The sequence below is a fragment of the Zootoca vivipara genome, chromosome 2 (genome assembly GCF_963506605.1).
Source record: "Zootoca vivipara chromosome 2, rZooViv1.1, whole genome shotgun sequence".
NCBI classification, from domain to species: domain Eukaryota; kingdom Metazoa; phylum Chordata; class Lepidosauria; order Squamata; family Lacertidae; genus Zootoca; species Zootoca vivipara.
The window spans coordinates 93,829,929-93,857,905 of record NC_083277.1 but is presented as its reverse complement, the minus strand read 5'-3'; the positions used below and the strand labels follow the sequence as shown (position 1 = coordinate 93,857,905).

General features: G+C 43.9%; 1 protein-coding gene across 9 annotated transcripts in view; it reads right to left on the bottom strand.

Annotated features, from left to right (window-relative positions):
• The window catches only part of CACNA1G (calcium voltage-gated channel subunit alpha1 G), a 177,558-nt gene extending 165,511 nt beyond the window's left edge, over window positions 1–12,047 (bottom strand). For 5 of the 9 annotated variants that reach the window (XM_060271874.1, XM_060271876.1, XM_035104358.2 and 2 more), the window contains exons 1-2: window positions 11,325–12,047; window positions 8,912–9,045 (exon numbers count right to left, since the gene is read on the bottom strand). In XM_060271874.1, the coding sequence (XP_060127857.1) occupies window positions 8,912–9,045; window positions 11,325–11,417 (227 nt within the window). In that variant the 5' untranslated portion in view covers window positions 11,418–12,047. The remainder of the gene's footprint in view (window positions 1–8,911; window positions 9,046–11,324) is intronic. The other 4 variants (XM_060271877.1, XM_060271878.1, XM_060271879.1 and 1 more) reach the window with 1 other exon arrangement.
• Between the last annotated feature and the right edge of the window lie 15,930 nt (window positions 12,048–27,977).

Here is a 27,977-nt window from a genome sequence, read left to right as displayed (position 1 = left end):
AGGTTCGCAACCCGCAGCGCTGCGTCTGCGCACAAACGTAACGAGATTCAGTGCTTCTGCGCATGCGCAAAGTGCAATTTAGTGTGTCTGCACATGCGCGAGCACCGAAACCCAGAAGTAACCCATTCCAGTACTTCCGGGTTCGGCACATCCGTAACCCGAAAACGCATAACCCGCAGTTATCGCAACCCGAGGTATGACTGTACTGTGTAAGCAGGGGAAGGGAACCTGTGGTCTCCAGATGCTGTTGGACTCTAATGCCCATCAGTCAATGAGCAAGGGATGCTGGAAGCTGTAGTTCAACAACATTGGGACGGTCACAGGTTCTACAATACTGCTGTCTAGGTTGAAGTGAAAAGTTATCAGGCAGAATTTTGGAAGAAAGCAGGATTGTCATGCCGTGAATGGACTTTTCCATCAGGAAGCTGCCCTGGCCGGAACATTTCCTCAAATGTGAGGATCAAGTCTCTTACACTTGTATTCATGTGAACATATGATAATTCTTATTATGAAAGAGAAAGAAAGGAGAGAGAAGCATTTGTATTGCAAATGGACATTCTGGCCCAAGCTGGTTTCTTATTCATCTTTCAAGCTGAAATGAGGCAAGAACTGCTTAAAGCCTCATGTGTGAAATGTTCTTAGATTCAAATCCTGCTGCATACAGACAGAAACTCTGCCAGGCCTGGATCAGCTACTACAGCTTGGAATTTCTTTTAGCTTGCACAAACATTTTCTCCTCATAAGCTTTGGCCTGACAGTCATTAAGGGCAGTGCTCTCCTGATGTTACATCCTTGGTTACTTCTGGCAACATGTCAAATGTAGCTGCCTTATCTGCAGATGGAAGTGGGAGATATCCTTTGTGGAGATGTTGCATGGGTAGGAATAGTAAAACCTATCAGGAGAAACCCCACTCACAACTGATCTGCAAGAGATGTTATTTTAAAGCAGTCTAGTACTGGTGATCTAAACCACTGAGCCTACGGCTTGCCGATCAGAAGGTCAGCAGTTCAAATCCCTGCGACGGGGTGAGCTCCTGTTGCTTGATCCCAGCTCCTGCCCACCTAGCAGTTCAAAAGCACGTCAAAGTGCAAGTATGGTAGATAAATAGGTACCGCTCTGGCGGGAAGGTAAACGGCGTTTCCGTGCGCTTCTCTGGTTTCGCCAGAAGCGGCTTAGTCATGCTGGCCACATGACCCAGAAGCTGTCTGCACTGCGGACAAACGCCGGCTCCCTCGGCCTGTCGAGCGAGATGAGCGCCGCAACCCCAGAGTCGTCCGCGACTGGACCTAACGGTCAGGGGTACCTTTACCTTTACCTAGTACTGGGTCACCCCATTAGATTTCCCTGCCTGCTGGATCAGAGGTGGAGGAATCTGAAGCAGAAAAATATGCAGCATTCCGAACACCTTACAAGTACCTTACTAGAATGGAGAAAGGTGTGCTCTTTTAGTTAACAAAGTAAAAAGGAAGAGGCCTGTGTCCTCCTCAGCAGTGAAACAAAGGAGAAAGTCAATGAGCTTGGGGAGTGGGAGAGGGGGAAATGATATTTCATTTCACATTTAAACTATGGATCTTTTGTCAGCTAGATTGCTCTTGACAGGGGCCAGATGGGAACAGTTCAGACACTCAAAGAGAAGGAAAATCTTAAAGCAAGAGACAAAGCTGATCAAGCAGGAGTCAATGGCAAAGCTGTAATATGTCTGGACCAAAAATCTTATGCCCATATGCTTGCAGAGCTGTGAAGAGCTGGCCCAGAAATGGCACTGGGGTTGTGTCACTGTCTGAATAAAGGAAATTATATATATAATGAACCCCAAAGACCCTTCAAGCTGGGACTCACTACAAGGGCTTTCATGTCTTTTTTGTGCAGACAACACATGACAAATGTCTGTGGGAGTAGGCCGCCATTGATGCATCTTCAAAACACTGAGTTAGAAAGTGCTGCTGCTGGACTCCAAATCCCATCAGCCCCAACCAATGGTCAGAGATGATGGGAGTAGTAGTCCAGCAGCATCTGGAGGCCCACAGGTCCACCATCCTTGAAACATACCCTAGGCAAATGCCTCCCGTCTTCAAAATAACCCTCTTCCCAGAAGTCTCCCCAAGCTGCAGCTCTGGTCTGAAACCTGAGATGAAACCCTTATGAAACCCTGTCTACAGCCTCCTTTGCAAGCCTGATATGGAACCCTACCCTAAAATTGGATAAGCTAAGGTAGTATAACATGTCATTTCACCTTCAATAAGGATTTCCATATTATATTCTTCTCCAGTTATTAAAATGAATAAAACTAATCAAGAGGCAATGTAATGGAAACGGTTCCCATTCAGGTAGCTTAATTGTTTCGACAAACAATGTCATCATGTTAGCCCCAGAGAAGAGTAATCAGGTAATGGACAGTGGTTAGAGAAACGGAACCAGGATCTTCCCCTTCTGCAAAATGGGAATAATTTTGACCACACAAGATTCTTACAAGAGAGGATTTTTAAATAGTTTTGCAGAGTACTTTTCAAATTAAAACCAGATAAATACTAAGTTGCTGTGATTGACAATTGTGCATAGGCTCTCCTGGTAGTCATCTTCCTGCAGAGCCTGCAAATCACATCTGCAGCTAGAGACCAAGAATAGGGTTGATTTTGAGAAAGGCGTATCTTCCCAGAAACATACATTTCTTTTGTTTAACTGTTGCCTCTGGTCAAATAGATTTTGCAGGTTTTGTAACCACACAAAACCTGTTTACTAGAAACAAGTGGGATAAATGCAAATGAGAATCTTTCTTTCATGCTGCCTTTAACAATGCAGGGGTGGGGGAAACATACCTGTCTGTCTCCAGCCCTTTAAACACCTCACCCACCCACAGAACAGAACAGCTCAGTACATGACAACTTCAAGCAGGAAGACGCTATAAAAATGTCTCAGATTTCTGGGTGAACTACCATCAAAATAAATGGTGCAATTACAACCCTACAAGCTCCGTCCCCTCTTCACTACCCCAAATCACTCCTGTCTGTCATTTCCCAACTTCCAGGCTCTTGGCTGTTCATCTTCGAGTCTCCACTGAGGCAGCCAAACGGCTTCTGCTCATATACTCCAGGCAAGGATCATTACCAAAAGCAAACTGGGGATAACCCCGAGGAAGATTTTGTCCAGACTGGCCTTTGAAAGGTACGTTAGAAGGGCTTTTCTAAGCACATTCTAATCGGCCCCAAAAGCCTGGCAAGAAGAAAAGACTGCAGATGTTATTAGACTGCGTTAAATTGGCCAAGTGAAAGCCTAGGAGGGAAGCCTAGGCTGGGTTTCAACTCAGCCAGCTTAGCACATGTTCAGAATTACATGCTGTCTTCTTTGCACGCGACTCTCAGAACGCATTGGTGAGAAAAAGAGCAATGCAACGTAGATTCTGGATAAGAATACAGGCGCTCACAAATATGCTCTGCATTCTTCAAGATTTCCTCCCAGGGACAACTTTAAGCTTGTGAGCTGCATCCTCATAGCTACAGTGATGCAACTGGGGGCCCCCAGGGTAGCATGTGCCTGAATGGCTTTGCAAGCTCAGCTAGCCATACTTAGTATCCACAGATTTGCTCTGACATATTGGGACATATATGAACACCATTAGCTTCCATTTAATTAAGCTTTTGCCCAGGAGATGCAAGCCTCATCCCAAAATGTGGCTGGATTTGCCTTGTTAAATAAATTATGATGGTGATAAATAATAATAATAATAGTAATAACAACAACAGAGACGTTACAGGTTCCAAGCTATAAAGCTGATCAAAACAGCAGGAAGTCTCGTTCTGCTTTCTGAGCCTCAGAGCTTAGCCAAAGTTAACAAATGCCCAGAAAATCTTGGCAATATCTTTCTAGGAAGCCTGACAAATCTTATTCTGCAGTGAGGGAAGAGTAGCCTTTCAGGAGTTTCACAAAACAAACTTCTTTAAAACAGAAATGAAGAACCTGTGGCCCTCCAGATGTTGTTGGACTACAACTCCCACCATCCCTGACCATTGGTTATGCTGATAGGAGTTGATAGCCCAACATCTGGAGGGGGACAGGTTCTCCATCCCTAAATAGTACAGGATAGGGACAAGAGTTTAGTGGCCTCATTTTAAGACCCAAATAAAAACCCCTCATGTAACAAAGTGGGTGTCCCTATTTATGCTTCTCGTCTCTACTGAAGTCCGCAAAAGATGTCAGATCTTTTTAATTTCCCATCTGCCTGTCTTTTAAAGCAAAGCTTTGATATAGCATCCAGTCTATTTTCTACTTAATATGCAAGTGTCATTTGATGGCAGGCCTTTACTGAAAACAATCTATACATGCAGCGCTACAGAATGTTGTCAATGGGCTAAGCAAAGCTGCAGTTGTACCCTTGTTCAGAAAAAAGCATGCATCTTGAAGGTGGATCCAGTAGAACTGTGATTAGTGCTAGACCTCATGCCACAAGCCAACCTGCAGCAACCTTCTGGTGAAGAGCGAGCAAGAAATCTTAGACGTAAATAACAGCGGAAGAAAGCCCTGGTGTTGCGCAGTCACTATAAGCCCTGCTCACTGGGTAACTGGTGTCCAAGCAGGAGGCATCTGAGGAGAGCTAAACAACAAACCAACAACACCAGAGCTGGCCTGTGAATATAATGGACAACTTTACTAGAATAAGTATATAAACCAAGCATCCCCAAACGCTGGCCCCCCAGATGTTTTGGACTACAATTCTCATCTTCCCTGACCACTGGTCCTGTCAGCTAGGGATCATGGGAGTTGTAGGCCAAAACATCTGGAGGGCCGCAGTTTGGGGGTGCCTGATATAAACTCATAAACCTACTAAACAATGGGCAAACTAAAGCGCAATGTGCATAACCAAGCCTGGAGATACTCATAAAGAAGCTGAACAACTGTGGCTCCCCTAAAAAAAGCTCAACATTTTACCTCCTCCCTGTAAAAACTCAACAACTTTGACCTGAACCCCCAAAAAGGGGGTAGATCACTGCCAGTTTTTAACTGTGAGTAGATCGCAGTCTTTTGGGAGCTGGTCACCCCTGCGGTATAGCAACGAGAGAGACACTACCGGTAGTTCATTCTATGTTTATGAGTATCTCCAGGCTTTGTTCTGCACATTGCACTTTAGTTTGCTCATTGCTTAGTAGGTTTATGACTTTACATACTTATTCTAGTAAAATTGTCCTTTATATTCATAAGCCAGTTCTGGTGTTGTTGGTTTGTTGTTCAATAATTGTTACTACACCTGATACTTTTTGTGTCTACTTTATAATCTGAAGAGAGCTGCCAAAGACTCGCTATTGCTGCTCTTGCCATTGCTGAACCACCACCCCAGACCCAGCACATGGATACTTCCTTCTCTGAGACTCCTCTGATGAATGCTACATGGCTTCCACTATACTTTTAGTTTATTTCAATAGCTTACATACCACTTAATCACAGTCGTCTCTAAGTGGTGTACAGTGGACCCAATACAATAAGACTAAAAAGGAGTTAATACTATATAATCAGAATTCAATTTAAAAGTCTGCTGGGTTGTTGTTGTTGTTTTAAAAAAATATTAATTAGTGCCTGATGATCAACAGGGAAGTCTCACCTCAACTGGAACAGAGTTCTACACAAAATGGGACCCACATCCAAATCTAGAATGTGAAACTTGTTATTCCTAGGTAGGGTGTTTTAGTGCTATGTGAAAAACCATATGTGGTATACCAGGGGTAGAAGGGTAATAATAGAGCTAATGCGCTACGATGGTTAGGAATGTGAGCTGTGACACTTCCCAATTCAAATCTCATTCTGCATCCCATTTCCCATGTGGTCTAGATGGCTTTAATAATAATAATAATTTTTTATTTATACCCCACCCTCCCCAGTCAAAACCAGGCTCAGGGCGGCTAACACCAATAAAATTACAATAAGACATAAAAGAAAAGAAAACAATTAATTAAAATACAGATTAAAATACAATATTAAAATTTAAAATTTAAAATGCAGCCTCATTTTATGCAGTCCATAAATCCAAACCATGAGGGAGGAAAACACAGGGGTCAGACTGAATCCAACCCAAAGGCCAGGCGGAACAGCTCTGTCTTGCAAGCCCTGCAGAAAGATGACAAATCCCGCAGGGCCCTGGTCTCCTGTGAAAGAGCGTTCCACCAAGTTGGGGCCAATACTGAAAAGGCCCTGGCCCTAGTTGAGGCCAATCTAGCCACCTTATGGCTCGGGATCTCCAGAATATAGTTGTTTGTGGGCCTTAAGGTCCTCCGCAGGGCATACCAGGAGAGGCGGTCCTGTAGGTACGAGGCAATGCCAATGGCACTTTTCTTTAGCCCCACCCATTGAGCCATGTGCAACGTAGACAAAACTAGTAACCTCCTTTACAGGTCTGTTATAAAGATTACTGAAATAATGTACAGTATGTGAAATGCTTTGAAGACACTCAAGTGCAGAGCTACACAAACGCTATTTTATTAGTAGCGGCAGTAGTTTTACATGCACCCAACACCCAAGAAGAAACAACAACAGCATGGCACCTTCTAGTAGCCTGGGAGAACTCTTGCTGCTGACTTTCTAACCTGGAAAAACGCTGCAGTTGTGGTTTATTTCTAGAATCCTCCAGTCCATTCCAGGAAATTCCAGTTAATTATATGGGAGGGGTGTGTGGGAGTAGGGGCAGAACCCTAATAGACTCTGGGCACTCTTTATGAATAGGAAGGTGAGGAGAGAGCCTCCAAGCTCTTTATGTGTCAAGGAAACTTAACCCGTTTCCTGGCTGCAGGCCAGGAACGTTTCATGTGGATTTCAAGCCTCAGCCAGGAGATTCTCGGGTGCTAGAAAGAGCCTTTAATTTAAACCAGGTGCCTCTGAAAGAAAAACACTTCATGAAAGGCAAAAACTTGGTTTCGTTCCCTCAAAACAAAAGGGCAATCACGCACATTTTGACTGAAATATTCCCTTTTTGGAACACAGCCTCCATGCTTTAAACAAACTTGCTGAAACCTCATCCATTTGGACAATCTGCATGAAACTGAGACTACCAATATTTCTGGAGCCAGAGAAAATACTTGAGCAGAGTGCCAGCTGAGTCCGCCCAAATCTGTGGAGCAAAAGATCTTACAGTATGGAAAGCAGCACACAGGCTGGCAGGGAACAAAGGAAAGCGGGGTTTTGTGGCATTCCTTTGTTGCTGCCGTCTGCAAAACTTAACACTGTGAGTGCTGCAGAAATCTGGGGACACCACAGTGGGTGGACAGGAGTGTGGTTTGTACTGCTTGTACACCGCGTGTCAAGTAAGGCACATGGGACGAGTGGTGGTGGGGACTCTGCTGATGTCATGCTTTTGTTTACAGTGCTCATTCAGTTGGTCTTCTAATCTGGGAATGATATGACGGTGGACCACTGGCCAAGGATGTTTCCTCCCACACATGAATTCCTGGATGATCTCAGCACACACAAAGAAGCCATCTGAAGTGCCGAAAAAAGCAATGAGGTATCTGCATGGCTTGGCAGTGCTGCCCAAAGACATTTTGCTTTCTTGGGCAGAAAATCCAATGGCGGCACCTTCCCATTGTCATTATGAACATTATACCAATACATACCATTGGTCTAGCTAGGCTAGAATTCTTCAGCCTTGGATGCCCAGATGGTGTTGGACTCCAACTCCCATCACCCCCAGACCATAGGCTAAAGCTGACCGGGGATGATGGGAGTTGGAGTCCAACAACATATGGGGACCCAAGGTTGAAGAGCACTGATCTAGGCCACGGCAATCTACTTTGATTGGCTGAAGCTCTTGAGGAACCCACTTTGGGCAGGTCTAGCCCATTCCTAGCACCCAAGATCATTTTCAAATGGCCAGGGATTGTGCCCCAAACCTTCTGCTTGCAACCCAATGGAAAGTTCTCTTGACCAAGCCCCATTGAAATTGAACAAAGGACCACACAGTGGAACTTGATCAGTGGTGCTGTCAGGGCAGTTGAGTCCCTGCAAATGCAGCATGGCTTGCTCCAGACATTCTGAAACAATTGAATACACATTACTATCTAATGATGGAGGCAGACAGCAGGCCCTAAATCCAGAGTCTTAAACTACCTAACTGCACGACTAGACTTGTGAGGAACTTTTTGATACAACTTTGTATCTGATCCATTATCTGCACTCCTGCGCTTAAAATGGGTGCCCCAAATCTGCCACTCAGCATGTAGATACTTAGACATCCAGAAACGGGAGACATGTTATGAAAAAGAAAAACCTGCATGGATGCACAGTCTTTTGGAAAAATTGCAGTATGACATAGGTAGAGTTTGAACTGGCAACATTTGTTTGGTTCACAACACAGCTTTCTTCTCTTTGCACCTGGATCCTAACAATATCCTCATCCTGCATATTCCACGTCCACAAGTTCTTATAAACAACTCTTGGGCCTTTGGTATCAAAAGGGCAGAGGAATTACTTTCAAGTCAGAAACGCAGAAAATTCTTCAAAGTTTTTAAAAAATAATGCAAACCTTGGCAGGAGCTTATGAAACACTTCATAAATCTCTAGTAAGGCATTTGTAGTGTGTCTAATGTCACAGAGTAACAGAAAATGTAACAGAAAACAGTTCAGAAAATGTTCAGACACATCTGTACCATAATTTTAAATGGGCATAAATCATCAGTTTCCTGGTGTTTTTGCTATCGGCTCTGCATATCTCAAAACATCTAAAAGTAGCATTTCTCAACTGGAAACTTGGAGTTATAGACAGCATTTAGGTACACTGTTAAGTAAAAGCTTTCTACGTACATTCTCAGCTACTTTGTACATTTACTAAAAATGAGAAAACATACACGATAATGAATTTCTCAGCTGGGGGTTAGCCTCAGCTGCGGTTAGCAAGAAAGTTGCCCTTTGTTTGAGAACTAATGTCTGACTTACCCAGCCAGGACAATGAAAAAATCCAGACGGTTCCATGTGTCTCCCAGGTAACATTTCTTCCCGAAAATCCCTAGTGCAACCATCTTGATGATCATTTCCACAGCAAAGAAGGCAAAGATAAAATCGTCAAAGCTCTGGAAGACAAAGAAGCAGGATGAGGAGGTGAACCCTGTGGCAAAGAGCCAAGTGCTTAATTGGAGACAGTTCACTGTCGAAGGGACTTGACCTTCAACCTAACCAAATGAGGACTTCACCCCACATAGTCTTCATTTCTCCAACAGGTAGGATTGGCAGCTATTCAAAACCAGTCTGCAAAAAGCAAGACTGGGGAGAGAGCCATTTTACTCAAAGAATCAGGAGTATGAAAAGGGAACACAGCTATATCATAATGTGGCTGAACACTTCCTGATGTCCAGGTCCAGAAGTGGCTGAAAAATACCATCACCGACCAGCTGTACATCTATTGAGCAGGACGAGATTTCCTTGGCAAGAAGCCACCATCTGAATAAACTTGAATTACCTGCCCTTTCTTATTTCAAACTGCCCCATTTTTGTGGTGATGTAAATAATTCCTCCAGTGGAACCGGTGACCTCTGTTCCCTTTTCAGAATCCTAATAGGGTAAAATTCATTTTTCAGTGTTCCCCCACCCCACCCAACCCCCCACCCCAAAAAGCCATGCTGGGTGCTGAATTCTAGTTCTTGTTTCTCTGCTTATTTCTGAAGCATGTGTTGGGTTTTTCTGGACCCCTTCCACTTAATTTTCACCCGTTTCCTAACAAAGGGTCAATTTCCATGCAACCAAGACACACACCCTTAACCCAAAAACCCATCATGTGAAACAGAAAGCTTTGCACACAGAGAACCCTCAAAGGGTGGTAAGGCATTCTGCTTTATGGCAAAGGGAATGGAGTTGGGTGGATTACCTTGAAGACATTAAATGCACATTTAAAGCACATGGCAACCCCCAAAGAACCCTGGGAACTGTAGTTTCTCCTTCGCAAGGCTACAATTCTGACCAGCTTTAACGTACTACAGTTCCCAGGATTCTTGGGGGGAAGTCATATGTTTTAAATTTATGGTATGGATCTGCCCCAACGAGCACTTTCCTGAAATCATGGAACACAGGAAGCTACATTAAACTAGCTAAGACTGTGGGTCCAACTAGACCAGGATTGCCTTTGCATATTGGTGGCGGCTATCTCAGGCAGATGACTTTCCTATTTCTTTTAACTTAATGTATTATATTGCTTAATTTCTAAAAGGCATCTAATGAGGTTACAAAACAAATACAAAAGATAAAACCGGTTAAAATTAACCATTAAAGAAAATCAGAAAAGCTTACATTTTCACGCTGTCACATTTGAAGCACATTTATACCACTTGAATAGCCATTGCTTCCCCCAAAGAATCATAAGGACTGTAGTCTACCCGTCACACAGCTACAATTGCTAACTACAGCTCCCAGGATTCTCTAGATCAGAGCTTTCCAAACTTCTCATGCTGGTGACACACCATCATTTCGTGACACAGTAATTCAGTTTTGCATCATTTCGTGACACAGTAATTCAGTTTTGCATCATTTCGTGACACAGTAATTCAGTTCTACTAGCAAACCAGAGGTTAAACTAACCCCTTTCCAGCCCCGGGAAGAGCGTGGGGAGCGTTCAAAAGACACACCTACACACTGCAGCCAACACACTAACATGTCCTGACACACAGTTTGGTCAGCGAACTTTTTCAGCAGGGAGCCAGTCCACTGTCCCTCAGACCTTGTAAGGTGCTGGACTGTATTTTTTTGGGGGGGGGAGAAATGAACGAATTCCTATGCCCTACAAATAACCCAGAGATGCATTTTAAATAAAAGGACACATTCTACTCGTGTAAAAACACGCTGAATCCTGGACCATCCGCAGGCCGGATTTAGAAGGTGATTGGGCCGGATCTCGCCCCCAGGCCTTAGTTTGCCTACCCATGCTGTAGATCAGGCATCCCTAAACTGCGGCCCTCCAGATGCTTTGGCCTACAACTCCCATGATCCCTAGCTAACAGGACCAGTGGTTGGGGAAGATGGGAACTGTAGTCCAAAACATCTGGAGGGCCGAAGTTTGGGGATGCCCGCTGTAGATGAAGCCACATGTTTCAAATGGCTGGTGGGGATCTAACCTTAGTCTTTTCATTTCAGCAGGCATTTTAAGTAAGCTTTCCTGATCTTATGGTTAATTTTTACTGATTTTCATCAAGCCCCAAAGGATGCACTTTCTAACGGGATACGTCTAGCTGCAGGTGCCAAGAGCTGGCCCTAGGACCCTCTGTGCATGTGCTCTGTCACTGGAACTATAGTTCCTCCCACGTGCTATTTCAAAGAAGAAATAACCTGGTTTTTTTAATGAAAAATGAAAAGAAGTCTTTACCTGAAGAATCTTGCAGCGTGGGGAGTCACAGCCCATATCTTCACAAGGGTGGAACATGCCCAGAGTGACACAGTTCAGGAGAATTACCAGCATGCTGACTCTTTCAAACCAGGTGCACAGGAAATCAGTCAAGGAAAACAAGCAGTTTCAGAGTGCAAGCTAAGAATCATCCATTAGCACCAGAAACATCACATTATTAGGCATTAGGGAAATGAGTAGAATTCACAGGGATGGGGAGGAGTGGACTTGTTTTCCCAATCTTTCACCTTAGAAGCTGACTATTCATCTACTGGCTATGATTCTGCACACTGTTTGACAGCATCTGCTACTCCCAGAAGTCAAACTGAGTTACAGTAGTGCTATGTTTACTACAATAAAAGGGAAGAGACAATGAAATCATACAATAGTCATCATCTCAGTGGTTTCTGCACAAGTGGCGACATCATTGTTATTATACACAGGTGCTGCAAAGTACAGCTTCCAATGACTTTATCTTAGGATTTTAGACAAAGACATTATAGAATCAAAGTATCTACAAATGGCTACCCAAACAATATTGCCTAGCAACACAAAAGTGCTAACTGTTCCAGAGAGGCCCTGTTTTGTTAGAAAATGGGACCTGGTTATTACTTGCTTAATTATTTTTACTATTATATATTAGATTTCTATACCTCATCATAAGATCTCAGGGCAGTTCACAGAATGAAATACTTGTTTATTTATTAGATTTCTTACCTGCAATTTATTAGAAGGCCCTATGAAAACAAACAAAACCATCAGTGTTATAAAAACGAGCAAAACAGTTCCAAATGGAACAGAACAGTATAAATTTGGCAAAATAGGTGGGTCCTACAGAACAAAATACCTTAGCTGTCAGAGGTGAAGAGGCACATCCTTAGCATGTGGCGAAAGCTCTACAACCTTTTGTGGGGAGGGAGTTTCACAGTTCAGTGACTGCTGCAGAGAGAGAGAGCACCTGTCCTAGGCCGCCATTCCCCACACTTATGTGGTGGTGGAATTGCCAAGGTCAGGTCCACCCCCTAGGTGGGCCCTAAGTGGGGCACTGGCCCATAACCCAGAGGGTCTGAGGAGCCCACTAGCAATCTCCCCCCTCCAGGACCACAATCAAATGCAAACAGCTGCTGCTGTGCCGGCAGAACCAAGAAATTCAAAAGGCAAGGTGTATGCAGTGGGGTAATAATGCAGCTGCCTGACTGGCTGCAGCCAGGATGAGGGCCTCTTCATTCTTCCCCAGGACGGGTGAATGGCAGCTGTCCTTTCTCTGCTCAGGCAATGAAGGGGATGCTTCAGAGTTCAGTTGAGAAAGTCCAGTAGGATCTTCTCTTCTCTCACCCACCCACGCCTGGTAACTTACTTTCCTCCTTTCCTCCCCAAGACCCTGGCTCAGCTGTGTTTCATGCACACACTTGTCTTTCTTTTTGATGCATGAAGGAAACTTATTTTCTCTCCTCTCTTCTTCCATATACTTTTTGTGTGACCCCTCAATTATTATTATTTATTAAATTTGTATATTGCCCATCATCCATAGATCTCATGGATTTATGCTCACAGAATAAAAATGCAAGATAACATAGCCTCCAATATTTCTCCAGTGAAAATAGAGACACCCTATTCTATTATTATTATTATTATTATTTATTACTATTACTATTTTTAATACCCCACCCATCTGGCTGGGTTGCCCCAGCCACTCTGGGCAGTTTCCAACACATAAATAATAGTAATACATTAAACATTTTAAAAAACTTCCCTATACAGGGCTGCCTTCAGAATGTCTTCTAACGTTTGTATAGTTACTTATCTCCTTGGGGGTCGCATAACCATATGCTCCAACATTTATCCAATGAAAATAGGGACATCCTACCATACCCTCAAACATTTCTGTGATGAAAATAAAACAAACCAATAACCCCCTCCCCCTTCTACAAACACATTTAAAAGGATATAGGATGTTAGCTAGCCAAAGGCCTGGTTGAAGAATAATAATTTTGTCTGGTGTCTAAAGGTATATAATGAAAGCACCAGGCAAACTTCCCTAGGGAGAGCATTCCAGAAACTTAAATACTTGTTCTTCCTTTACCCAGCCACTCAGTCACTTGGAGTAGCAGCAAGCCTAATGAAAATGGTTCAATCTCCTTAATGATATTATCCCCGCACCCCAGTTAACAACATGGATAGATCTTCCATTGCTACAGCTGTGCAGCCTGACCAAGTTTACTCAGTATAAAGCTTCTTAGATTCTATTAAGAAGGTGCTTACTCCCAAGTAAATGCAAAAAAAAGGATCATGTTAACTTTGAGCCATGTATTCAAGGGCAGCCCCACATACAATGTATTGCTACAGTCCTGTCTCACGATGTTGGCCTGCTTTTTTTTTTACCAGTTTTCCCTCCCTCTCATCTGTGTTTGGCCAGAAATGAACTCAATGTAAACTCAATGTGCTGTCTTCATTTGTACACAGCACAGCCTTAGCAAATGGCTGTGCTTATCTTTGTGAAACAATATGTTCTCAACCAAAGAGATGACAAATTTTAAAATAGCAAGTCCTCTATTAGGATGAAAGAGAGTTTCAGGACCAGGTTTTGGCTCCTATGATAAACATGAATATGTTTAATAAAATTCATGCATTTTTTGGGGGGACACCCCAAAACAGCTCATTCAAAGGAATTCCTATAATAATTTAGCAACAGACTAAAGCTGCCAGTGGAGGGGGAGGAAGGCTAGATTTTTGCTGCTAAAGGCAAAATCTGCAGAATGAAAATTAAAAACCAAGTTGTGCAAGTTGGTGGGGCATTTGCTCAAATGGACCAGCCTCCACTGGCCAGTTCTTTAATGATGTGTCTTTTGCACCAGGTTGGTAGATCTTGGGGTTCTAGCTGAAGCAGGTTGCCTAGATGGGAGATGCCACAGCAACAGCAGCATTAACACTTGCCGGGAGCGGAAGGGGCATGATGGTGAGAGCAGAGCTGCAAGAGTACTGGACTGGCTTCACAGGTGAATTGCACAGTCCTAATCTCACTGTTGCCTTGCCCCTCCTGGTAAGGGCAGTGATGCTGCTAGGAGGCTACAACTGCAGCTATGCCACACTGGGCAATATGCTCCTGTGTATAATTTAAAAATCAAGTAGAACCAAGAAGTCTGCCCATCCCTGACTTGGAACTGGATTAAGCTCAGCTTGGCATGAAATTCACCAGGGGACTGGGAGCTTGTCATTGCCTCTTAGTCTTACGTACATCACATGGTTCTTGTCTGTCTAAAATGGGAAAAAATGAATGAATACCACCTTCAGTTCTTGGAGGAAGAGTAGGATAAAAACATTATGAACAACAACAGGTGTGTACAAGCAGCAGCATGGATCCCAGGGCTACAGGGAAGGAGAGAAAGCTGGCTATGCAATAGCTCTTGTTCCTGGACTTCTGAGCAACCGGATTTTGTCTCTGCTATTTTAAGAGAAACTGTCCATTTTATTCCTCCCTAATCATACCCTCAGTACCGTAGATAAAAGCTGGAAGGAAACGTGCTAGGAACCGAGTCCATGCAAAGTTTAGGGCAATTTCCTAAGCGACACTAGACGGGAATGAATGATTTATGAATGCTATTAATAAGAGGGACAAAGTGGAAAGGAACCATTTTAAAGCTGAATGTATACTCTAGTAGCAAATGATTTGCAGACACAGGAAATGCAAGAACTGATCTAAGCCTCACTTGTGGAAAGACCCTCAGGGACCCTTCGAACGTAACAAACTGAGGACACAGGAAACACTTCTGTGCAGGGGAAAGTGTGCAAATTGCATACAGATTGTTATGGTGGTGCAAATTACATCTATGTCTTCATCAGGTATAAGACCACTCACCGAGGGTATGGTGGATACAATGTGCACACAGAGAAAAACAGTGTGTGTGTGTGTGTGTGTGTGTGTGTGTGTGTATCATACTTCCCCTGCCCCACAGTAGTGCTTTGAAATAGTCCAGGGGCATTGGGGGGGTGTAGCCCAGGTAAACAATTTTGAGGGGCACAAACCAGCCCCCCCCCATGCAGGGATTCTGCACTGCCTGCTGCCAATAGTCTCTGGCCCCCGAGCCCAACCTGGCCTGGCCACTGCGACTCCAGCCCCCACACTGAATGGCCAACCAGCCAGCATCGGGAGGGTTTGCTCCCCTCTACGCAGACGGTACAGTGCAGCCCCGCTTGGCTCTGGTGATGAGGGCTGGACCGGCATGGCGGGTTCTGTTCACTGTCTGTGCCCCGGGTGCCAACGAATGATGCAACACCACTGAAGTAGTCATAGCATCTAAAGCACCCTTTGGCAGATGACCATCCAACCTCTGCCTAAAAGCAAACTCCTTAAAGACCATCCAATCTCCAAAGAAGGGGAGCTCACCACCTCCCAAGAGAGTCCATTCAACTGTCAAACAGCTCTCCACTTCTCTGCATCAGGTTAAGTGGCATTAAAATGCTTTCCTAATTATGTTATGCCCCGAATGTAGGTATTAAAAAGTTGTCCGCTCTAAAAACCATTTCCGACTAAGAGTTAAGATTAAAATAGCAGAATTCTATAAAACTAGATAAAGCGGACTATTTATTCTCCATGAATAAGTCATCTCCGGATGTCCTTTTTATTGTGCTTTCATGATTGATGTGTGCTCATGATGGTATTGGGGCAATTTTATGTGTTACACTGTTAGCACTTACAAAATTTGGGGTGGCAGATGTGCTTTGTTTCCAGTCAGTGCATGTCCTGTGGCTTCCTGCTCCAATCCTGCCACTTTTGCACCATTTTAGGGGGGGGAGGGCAGGGGCAGCAATAGCTGTCCCACTTTTGTTGCACTACAGTGGTACCTTGGCTTACGAACTTAATCCGTTCCGGAAGTCCGTTCTGAAACCAAAACTGTTCTTAAACCAAGGTACACTTTCTCGAATGAGGCCTCCCGCTTTCTCTAATGAGCCCTTCCACCGTTCAGATTCCGTTCTTAGACTGAGGTAAAGTTCTCAAACCGGGACACTATTTCTGGTTTTGTGGAGTTTGTAAACCAAATAGTTCTTAAACTGGTCTGTTCTTAAAACGAGGTACCACTGTATGGCGCAAATGTGCCCCTCAAGGTGGCAGTAATGCAATAATATTGGGAAAGCATTGCAGAAGAACTAATGAAGGGGAATGATGTTTGCATAGTACAATGTGAATCGACCAGCAACGCACTATTATTGCATCAATGGCATGTTGCACATCTGACATGTTTTATGACGTTGTATACCTGAAGAAATTGCTTTATTGTTCTTAGAAGTTATAAAGAGGGTTTCATTGATTTTTAGAGTTTGCCTATTTTTTCTTCTTCAGAATCTGTGTCCATGCGCTTTATTCTTGTGTGCCGCTTTGATGGCTTTTGCTAAAGATTTGCTAAATAATTTTTTTTAAAGTATTATTTACGATAGTGTTATAGTAACATAAGCACATAACAAAACTAAACCGTATCATAAAACTAGAATCCTGTATTATGTTTGCCATGCCATAGTTAGTCCCAGGCACGCTGTCTGGAAATGATTTTAATGTGTGATTCCATCCAAACCGTAGAGCCTTAGCCATGTTATCGCTGAGTCTGTGGAGATGTGGTATAGAAACAAATCACTTTGCTGTCGTCCCCCCCCCCCAACTCCATTTTCCTCTTTCCAAAAGCCCTTCCGACTTCTAAATTTGAGAACTGTTGCCAGGGACCAAGTTGGGCTGGGCCAGATTTCAAGAAGCTGACAGTTCATCTAACAGGATAAATCGAACTGCAGCAGCAGATCGCACAAGGAAGGTTTCAGGTCTAGACGGAAAGGAATTTATCTGTGTCCCTCTAGTGGGCATTTCCAATGACTTCAGGACTCCTGAGGTTAAGACAGTCACTGAAGTCAATATAGATTCTATTCGAGCATCAAGCTCTCCAACCCTTTAGTCCAAGAAAACGCTGCCGAAGGCTCTGTTTACACCTGGTTCTGGTCACAGGAGAAATAGTGCAGCATATTGAAAAATGTCCACATCAGGCATATTTGAGGAATTCACTTTCCCACCCCCCTGCTGCAGTGTGGCAGACTTCTCTTTGGCTTGTCTCGCCAATTCCTGAGGCACTGCTTGACCACAAGGGCTATTAGTGTTCCTGTATACAAATAATAATCTTCATGATCTTATATAAAACATATAGCCCTGTAGGATATATGTTTGAATCTAGAAGGCTGCAACCCTTACTTGAGAGTAAGGGCCCTTTATCTCAGCACCACGTATTTCCAAATAAAACATGCATGAAATTGGGCTGGGATTTATTCGTGTCTCAGAGCTGTTCTGAGCCAGCTAATTACTTTAGAGTGCACTGAATGAAAGGCGGTAAGAGCTCAAGGGTCAATTGTGCTTTGCCTCTGCAGTCAATATATGCAGGACATCAATGCTAAGAAGAAGAGGCAAGGAAACCATGTTTCCTTTGCAACAGCTCTGGCAAACACAACATTAAATACATAGCTTGATATCTTAACTTTTTACTATCCAATTCCTTGGTGGAATCAAACGATAATACCGTAAGTTTCCATACATGTAGAAACTGTCTGTCAGCAGCTTGAGGTATATTTCATGGTGTAGTACTGGAACTTAACTTCAATTGGTCAACTCCAGCTACAAAAGCTGAAGCTGCTGGACAGAATTTTGGGCTGGGGTATTGTTTACGGGGTTTTGGTTGTTGTTTCTATGATTGATGAGGAAATTGTTGACTTTGGTTGCGTACTTTTTGGTGAGTTTTATTTATTTATGACTACTTTTGTCATGTTTGTAATTATGTAAATCTTTTTTGTAATAATATTTATTCATTTTATAACAAACAACAACATACAAATAACATTTTAAACAAATACAGTGGTACCTCGGTTTAAGTACACAATTGGTTCCGGAAGTCTGTACTTAACCTGAAGCGTACTTAACCTGAAGCGAACTTTCCCATTGAAAGTAATGGAAAGTGGATTAATCCGTTCCAGACGTGTCCGCGGAGTACTCAACCTGAAGCGTACTTAACCTGAAGCGAACTTTCCCATTGAAAGTAATGGAAAGTGGATTAATCCGTTCCAGACGTGTCCGCGGAGTACTTAAACTGAAAGTTTAAACTCAAACCGAAGCGTACTTAAACCGAGGTATGACTGTAATAAATTCACATAATGCTACAAACTTTTTATGACTACTTTTGTCATGTTTGTAATTATGTAAATCTTTTTATGCTGTGAGCCGCCTTGAGCATGGGTTTAACTATGGAAAGGCAGCATATAAATAAAATGATGATATACTGCTTTCTCATCCTCCCTTTGGCATTAGTGTTCTTAAACGTAGGATGCTTCCTTATGCCAAATCAGACCAATGGTTCATCTCAGCATTGTCTATGCTGATTGGCAGCTAGTCTCCGGGATTCCAGACAGGAAGTCTTTCCCAGCCCTACCACCAGATGCCAGGAACTGAACTCGTGACCTTCAGCATACAAAGCAGATGCCCTACTGATCTGTGGTCCTTTCTAGAGCCATTCCAGCTCTCTGGATCCTGCTTGTTTCTATCTCAAGCTCCTTCCCTTTTTTGGCCTCCATGCAGACTGAAGGCACAACAAGCACAGCAAAACTCTGTGGCTCTTGGCACAGCCCAGCTGCTGGCCTTCCTCCATTAGTTTTCTGCAGCTTTCTTTTGAAATCTTATTAGGGATTCTAAACCACAGAAAAATTCCCTAAATGTTCTTCGCACTGTGGATCTCTGGCATAATGAAGGCTATTTCTTAAGGTGACAACAACTACATATAGAACATAACGAGCTTCTCTGTGGACAACGGTGGACCACCTTACAAAAGAAGCTTATCAATAGACAACGTTGAAGCAACGATGGAAAAGGTCAGATGAAAATATGCTCGCTAAGGATTTGTGGGCCAAAAATATTCCTATTACCACGGAGCCTCTTTGTCACCAGACTTGCACAAAGAAATATCTAAAGGGGGTCACAGATCTTGTACCTACTGATCACACTTGTGGCTACATGCAATCCAGTTGTGTAAAATGCACATCCTTTACCTCCTGCTCGCTTGTCTTTGGCCAGTAGGCCTTGGGAAAATGAATCTATCTATCCACACACACTAACATGAACCCTGACGGTTGCAAGGATTATAGAGTCTGATATACATTTTGTTCCTACTATATATGCTAACTTAGTTTGCTATATATCACAGCACTCTAAACCATGATTTTTTATAGGTGACACAGTAAGTAGCAAAGCTTACTGAAATTCCTCTTGCAGAATTTTGCATACAAAACCATGGCCTGCAACGTGGAGCATCTGTGAACACAAATCCCTAGCATGCGACTACGGTACGTATAAAAAGGTAAAGGTAAAGGGACCCCTGACCATTAGGTCCAGTCGTGACCGACTCTGGGGTTGCGCGCTCATCTCGCATTATTGGCCGAGGGAGCCGGCGTATAGCTTCCAGGTCATGTGGCCAGCATGACAAAGCCGCTTCTGGAAAACCAGAGCAGCACATGGATACGCCGTTTACCTTCCCGCTGTAGCGGTTCCTATTTATCTACTTGCATTTTGACGTGCTTTCGAACTGCTAGGTTGGCAGGAGCTGGGACCAAGCAACGGGAGCTCACCCCGTCACAGGGATTCGAACTGCCGACTTTCTGATCAGCAAGCCCTAGGCTCAGTGGTTTAACCACAGCGCCACCTGGGTCCCTTAACGGTACGTATACAATCATGCATTTCCTTGCTTAAGAGTATTTTTGTCGGCAGTTGTTGAACAGAATGCTGAAGTTATTCAAAGGCTTGGTGGCAGTGATGAGGTAAGTCCTGTGGCAGCAGGTGTTTTTTGAGAAGTCTGATGCCCAGGAAAAGTGGTGAGAGAAGAACTAGGTACTGAAAGCAGAAGCTGCTGGACAACTCTCAGCTGCAGAAATATATGAGCCTGAAGAGCCTTAGGCTGAGAGGCCACTGGGACCTAGAACTTGACATTCTGCCACAACTGCTAAATTCTCTGTAAGTTTGCACAATTGCACGATCCCAAAGGCTTTGGCAAGATGGACCACTGGACTGATCCACTATGGCAATGTCTGTATAATATGAGGTTTTTCACTGTCATGAAACATTTGCACAAGGCATAGCACATTCATCAAGCTCCTTTTGTCTCTCTCTCCTCTATTCCATTACTATGCAGTTCCACACCCTGTGCCAAATTCATGCTCTGAGGTAGAAGCAGAGTCTTGATGATTGCACACCTTGCCACAGGAATACAATCCAAGGCACCACAATAAGGAGAGTTGCAGAGTTCTTTGCAAGAGGTCATACTGTGACTATGCCAATGCAGCAGTTTTGCAGCATGCATCTTGTTTTGAGCCTAAATTTGATGGCAATCCTGTGGTAATCACATTTTATAATTTCTTGAGCTGCTGAAAAAAGCATTCATGTTTCAATGCCTTCCCTGCAGTTGCTCTGGCATTTTCTGATTTCTCCAGGTGTCATTTCCACAATATCTGCCAGCTCCTTATGTTGCCGAGCCTCTACAGTTATAAACCATTGCTATGGCATACAAATGCTGGCAACAAAGGGACTAGGACGGGCAAATGAGTTGTCCAATATTGTGACATGTGCATGCCAAGAAAGGCTTGAGAGGATCCTCGGCAAAAAAGGGCCTCTAATGGGTGCTCTGCCCTACAGCAGTGGTCTGGTGGGGGTCCCCGGAAGGCTTCTCCTGGCCATATTGACAACCTCTAGTGGTTCACTTTTTTCCAAAATTCTCTGGACAAGATCTCTACTTCTAGGGAATAGGTGACTGTTGCAAATAGGTAATGTTTTCTTTTTAAAAAGAGCTCTCAGGATATCTTTCTAATTTATTACTATTGATTGATTGCATCTATATCTAACCTCTTTCTCTAAAGAGCTCGAGGTAGCGGACATGGTTTGCTGCATCCTCATTTAATCCCACAACAATCCTGTGAGGTAGGCTAGGCTGAGAAGCTGTGGCTGGCCCAAGTTCACCCAATAAGCTTCATGGCTGAGTGGGATTTGAACCCTGGTCTCCTAGGTCCTAGTCTGACATTGACTCTCTGTGGTGAGCCTTGCCAGAACCCTGGCAGCTGCCCAAGAATGGTGTGTGGTGGCAGCTCCACGCCCAATGGCAAGCGTGTGTACATGAATGTGATGAGGCCGAGATGGAATAGCCTACACTAGGATTGCGCCATACCCCAGCACAAGTAGCAGTACAAAATACTCCCTCCAGACAACTGAGACACTACCTCTATCACATTTAGTTGGCTGAATGGATGGCTTTCTTGCATATTTTTTAAAATATCAATTTCTTTCTTGCATTAAAAATAAAACAGCAACATATCTTGAAACTTGATTCTAATTTAATTATCAAAACCAGTCAGGGCAATGCTATGAGACCCATAAAATGTCTTGGTTTATACAATCTTTCCTTCCCATTTTCTGCATGTTGACTCATTTTCTCATCACCTGTACTGACTGTCCGATTCTCCCTTTTTTCTTTCCTCTTAATATGCTGCCTGTTCTCCTCCTCGCTTCCTTCCCTGCTTCCTCCCCTTAAAAAAACCTACATTGTAGAAAGGCTTTGGTTGTGAACTAACTATTCCGAATTTTGATTATACCAATTCTTTTTCCTTACAATTATGAATAGAGGAGTTCCCCCTGCCCTGCAAGGGGTGGGAGGAAGAAACAAATCCATAGCTGGGGTATCGAAGGGGGAAGAGAAACTACCAAACATTTCCTAAAGTTCCATGTACTGAACTTCTAGGTGTACTGTACAAGAATGTGATATCATTTTAATGTAAGTGCTGCCTTGAAGGAAAGTGTGCATAGCAAACTGGAATCAAATGTGTTTTTAAATGTGCCCCCTACACACACACACACACACACCACAAGTGTGCACAGAAGCCCTGAACAGGTTAATTCTAAATTCTTTGGATGCTGCACTGGAGATTTCACATGCTCGCTCGCAGCTCTTCTCTGACACGTTCATTCTGCTGTTTATCTGGGATCTCTGCACAGTTTGTGCTGTAGTATTTTATTTTATTAAAGGCTTTGCAGCTCATCACAGCAGAGTTGTAGACGTTGCTGGCCCCCACAGATGGATGCTATCCAAACAATGTCAGACGAAAGGAACTACATCTCCAAGATGGCTCTACCTCCTTTCTCTTCGCTGCCTACACTGTCTTCTCCCACATTGCTATATTTGGGATGGATCTTCCAAGCTGTGACCTCAAGCTGGCAGCTGGAATTCCTATTCTCATAAATGTGTAAATATTTCCTTGGGAGTAAAAAAGAAAGATTCTAGGCTAATAAATATCAACATCAAAGCAGAATTTGAATAGCATGTCTGCGTATGGGAGCCCACCAGTCTTGAAGGGCCCCACTCTCAAGCCCAGAGTGTCTCTCAGGCAGCAATCCTAAGCACACTTCCTGAAAATAAGTCCCACTGAACTCTCTGGCCCTCATACCAGAGTAGCCTTGTCACTATTAGTTACTCTTTTTGTTAAACCTCTTATAACAAATAATTGTATTCCATGGCATAGCATGCTGCACTGGCAGGTTGTATTAAAAACAAAATGAGGGCTGAGCCGAAAACTAACTTTTCTAGGAAAATTGGGAGTGTTGGGTGTATGTGAACACATTCACAAAACTGCCTCCCGACTAACCTTATTATCATCGTCTTCCCTACATGCCACTTTTTGACCCAGAAGTCTCCAAAGCAGAAAAATAGCATATTAAAGCAAAATGTAGCCCCAAACTACAATGAAGTGCCATACATCAGTCAGCAACAGAAACAAATATAAGACAGCAAAACCACAATATAGAAGAAAGCATTTCCAAGCTAAAAGGTGCTCACACCAACCCCACAGGTAGGAGCTGTAAACCTGAGCCGTCGATGAGATGCACTCCGAAAGCTCACCCCAGCTAAAATAATTAACGGTACTCTCACCATCACCCCCATTCTAACTACGCAAAGTAAAAAAGGAATCTGTGTAAATAACTGGCAGAAATGAAATAACATGATACCAAAATTGGGAACACTTACAGTTAACAGTGTTAACAGTGGGACGCGGGTGGCGCTGTGGGTTAAACCACTGAGCCTAGGGCTTGCTGATCAGAAGGTCGGCAGTTCGAATCCCTGCGACGGGGTGAGCTCCCATTGCTTGGTCCCAGCTCCTGCCAACCTAGCAGTTCGAAAGCACATCAAAGTGCAAGTAGATAAATAGGTACCACTACAGTGGGAAGGTAAACGGCGTTTCCATGTGCTGCTCTGGTTCACCAGAAACGGCTTTGTCATGCTGGTCACATGACCTGGAAGCTGCATGCCGGCTCCCTCGGCCAATAACACGAAATGAGCGCCGCAACCCCAGAGTCGGTCACGACTGGACCTAATGGTCGGGGTCCCTTTATGTTTTTACAGTGTTGATAATTGGGATGACCCAAAGGGGCTCTTCAAAAACAATCCATTCTGCCTGCTGGTGCCTTCCTACAGGTTGGCCTCCTTGTGTGGTGGAAATGGAAAAGTGCTCCGCGGTCTCTGACCCAAGGCAGTTTGGGGAGGGAGTGATTTGTGGCAGAGAAGTAGAGTGACTGGGTGCTCCCTTCCCCAAGCAGGTAGAGAAAGCAATAGGGGGGAGAGTTATTGTGCAGGTGAGGAAAGGAACAGAGGCACACACATGCACACACTCTTCTCTGCTGCAAATCACCCTTCCGCGAAGCTGTTCCACAAGATTCTGCTAACCATTTGTTACATGGGTTCGACACCAAATACGCACGGGAGCTATTATTAAATTGAACGCGCTTTCCTGGTCCATGCCATGATGCAAAAAGGAAGATGGCTGAAGCGCAGGTGGAGGAAGGCTTTTGTTGAATCAGACTGAACAGTTTACTACATATTAGCAAGCCTATTCTGTGGTGGAGGTGAAGAGGTTCTCCCCCTACTCCTTATGCCACATCTTCTAAATGTCATCCAGCAGAGATTTTCTGTGAGGGCAGTAGGGGCTTGGAACAATCTGGCACAGAAAGGGATGTGGCCTAACCCTTGGGGACAGACTGCGTGTCATAGTCCTGTGCTGCCAGCCACGGCAGAGCTCAGTGGAGGGAAAAGCCAGCCAACCAGCCAAGTCCCGGGGGGGGGGTCACTTGCCTGGAGGCAGAGTCCATATACAAGATTCAGTCCAGTCCTAAGGTCAGGAATATCTCCATTCACGTAGCCAGATGATCCGGGGGTCAAGAAAGCCGAGGGTCCAAGGTCACAAGAAGCAAGAAACAGCAAAGTCTGACCAAGAAAAATGGAAAAAAAAATCCTTCCAGTAGCACCTTAGAGAACTGACTGAGGCTGGAAAGCCTGCTTCAGAAAGCTGGAGCCAGCTGGTTCTCATCAGGAGCAAAAAGGCTGATCAGCAGCAGGTGGAGGCACTTCACCTTCTGCTCCTTCAGGCTACTGCTCAGCAGGTGAGGCCGACGCCTGGCCCACGACACTGCGACATGTTTGCAAAACATTGTGAGGATTAAGCGACTTTGACGTCACATTTAGGCCAGTTTCATTAGCAAAGGAGCCCAGAGCACCACCCAGCCCGGTATCGCTGGATGATTTTCAGTTTTAAGGCTCAATGATTTGGGCAAGTTTGGCCAATTACTTGTTTGCTAGTCCCTTGCCCATCTTGACTTATTACTTATTGCAGCAAACGGGGAGAGGGTAGGGCTAGGAGGCAGTATATAAATCCCTCCTTGGCACTGTTCCTTCCATCAACCTATTTGAAAGATGCCATGATTAAGCTGCTCCTAATAAGAAACCTAACCTGGACCTGAAGGGGGAACAACAGGGAGGGAGAATAGAATGGAGAAGACTGGAAGACACCAGTCAAGCGTCCAGCCATGCGCAGGAAGACTCCACTCTACTGCTTTTTGTTACCAGCTACACTGGTCTGGGTCTAATCTTAACCCACAAATGGGGGATCTTTTTCAGTCCAAGGCCCACATTCCCTTGTAGGCAGCCTTTTAGCAGTGGGTGTGGCCAAACACACACACACACACACGGCTCTCCATAATCCCTCTAGGTAAGCAGGAGGTATTGGCAGAGCTCAATGACCAATTCAAGGTAAAACCAGTACAGAAGAGTGCAGAGCAGGGCCAGTGATGGGCATGGCCTGGATAGAGTCCTGAGGGCCAGACAGAGAGTCGTTGGGGGGGGGGCTGAGATTCCCCACACCTGTCCTTATCAGAGCAGTTTAATCCTGCTTCCTGGAATCCTCCCTGCTGTCCTTTTTTCCCTCTCAAACTTACATTGATCAGAAAAGGTGCTGCTACGGTAGTGCCAACATGCCAGACAAGAGTAGGAAAAGACCCATTGATATCCATGCATTTGCCAGCTCTAAAGATGAAGTGATTAGACCTTAAGGTACTTTCTTCTTCTACGATGCCATAGGACAAGAAGCATCCATCCAACTGCTTGTGGGATTTGATCCAGTTAATGCCTTTGTACACATAATTGCACAGTGGGGATGACAGCCCTTCCTCTTCTTTTCCTCCCCCGCCCCCCATTATCCAGTCTGAATCCGCCACAAGTTTCCCAGTCAAATGCAGATTTCCTCTTCCTTGAATGATAAATAATAATAGGTTGCAGGAAACAGAGATGATGTTTAAATTATATGAAAGAAGGAAGGAAAATGTTGAAGGCAGAAGTGCAGCAGAACCTTCAAGCCAGTGACACACCAATACACACACAAACTGAGTATGAAAACTATTCATAGAGGTTCTGCCTCTTTCCTTCCCACCTCTCCTCTTCTACGGATGGCAAGCGGAACTTATGCATCTAAAATATGCGACCATCAGGCCATTTTAAGATTGGTTTAAACATTTGCAGGTGTAGGAATCAGAAAAAAAAACTTGACCCTTTATAGGACAAAGCAGCATCACTTAGGCTATAGGAACTTTCATATCTCCTTCTGTATCTTCGGAATGGTCATGTGAGGCAGGTTAGGCTGAGAATTGGTGACTGGCCCAAAGCATTAAGTGTTTATGACGTTTGGCAAAATGGTTTTGTGTGTGTGTTCCACTGAGCTGAGAGCTGTGAAAATGCACATGCCGCGAGCATTATCATTTTCTTTTTGTAGTCCACAAAAGCTTATGACATAATAAATTTGTTAGTCTTTAAATGACACAAGGCTTATTTTGTGGTACCTTATTTCATGTCTCATTATTACACCCTTTAGCCAAGCAATTAAACAGGAATATAAAAGCAAAGGGTTTATCAAAGATCATATAGCATTAGCCCATCACTCAGCATAGGCAAGATTTCAAGAATTAAAGCAGCTACATCCGATTCTAATCTCATGTCTTGCTTCATATCTTTCTCACAAATACCTTTGATATAGTTAGGGAGTAAAAAGGTTAAACTTGTAAATAGGTTTGAATTGGTTATGCAGTACGATTACAATATAAAATAAGAAACTGAAGAGGGAGGGGGAGAGAAGTTGAAGAATAAGCAGGTTGGATTTGTTTAGATTGAATTTTTGTTGTTAAAATATTGAAAAATGCAAAATTTACTAAAAAAAAAATTAAATACCTTTGATTTGGTTTTTCACCCCCTTGTTTACCACAGCATTTTGATAATTTGTGGGAAGCCTAAATTAAAATGGTTCGGCCTAGAATGGAGGACTTTTTCCTGTTTTTAAGTTATTCTTTTGGATCAACACTATATGTACTCAGTATTGTGTTTTCTCTATTTTATTTTTTTGTTCTGTAAATCACTTCAGGATTAGTGATTTACATGGGAGTGAACTGATGGGATTAGTAATCCCATCAATTGTGGGAAGCAGTTAATGGGTAGCTGAGGGTTTCCCCTTTTTTAAAAACAAAACAAAACCAATGCTATAGCACCACTTGAAACTTGGCAGCATCCCATTCTAATTCAGGGCAGAGTGCTACAATGGGATTGGTGCTATGTCACACTGTAAAGAAAGCCTGCTTCCCCTAAATATTGAGATTTCTTACGATGTGGAAAGTGACAGGGAAATGCCCTGTAAAGTGTGGGATAGCACTTGCTTGATGCAACTTCATCTAACCTCCCCACCAGGGCAGTCTTGAGCAGGTTGGCCGCCCTGGCGCTGAGGGGCGGAGATCGCTCTGGCGCCCCCGCCCTCGCAGGGTGCAGCATGGTTTCCGCGCAGCACCGCGCCACCGGGGGTCTACCTAGAGCCGGCCCTGCTCCCCACAAACTAATCAAGACAAATGCTCACTAAATAGACCACATCATCTAGCCTCTCTGCAAAGAGATCAGGATGAATACTTGATAAACAGGTCACCTGGAAGTGCCCTTTGGCTTGTGCAACAGATTAAAGCTGCTTCTCTTTACACAGTTCAGGGCTGCTAATCTCATTTATCACTGCAGCAACCTTGTGGGGAAAGAGCTAGGGAATTTGCCTAAAATGACCTATTGAGATTCACCCCACATCCAAATTCAGTACTATACTGCTCTATAGGCAGCCTTGGACAAAAGGGAAAAACCTTTGAAGTTAAGGTCAAATAACGTTCTGAAATATCCTGTGTTCGCCACATATTCTTGCATATGAGGCACTATAAAGATCACTGCCTTTTAAAGC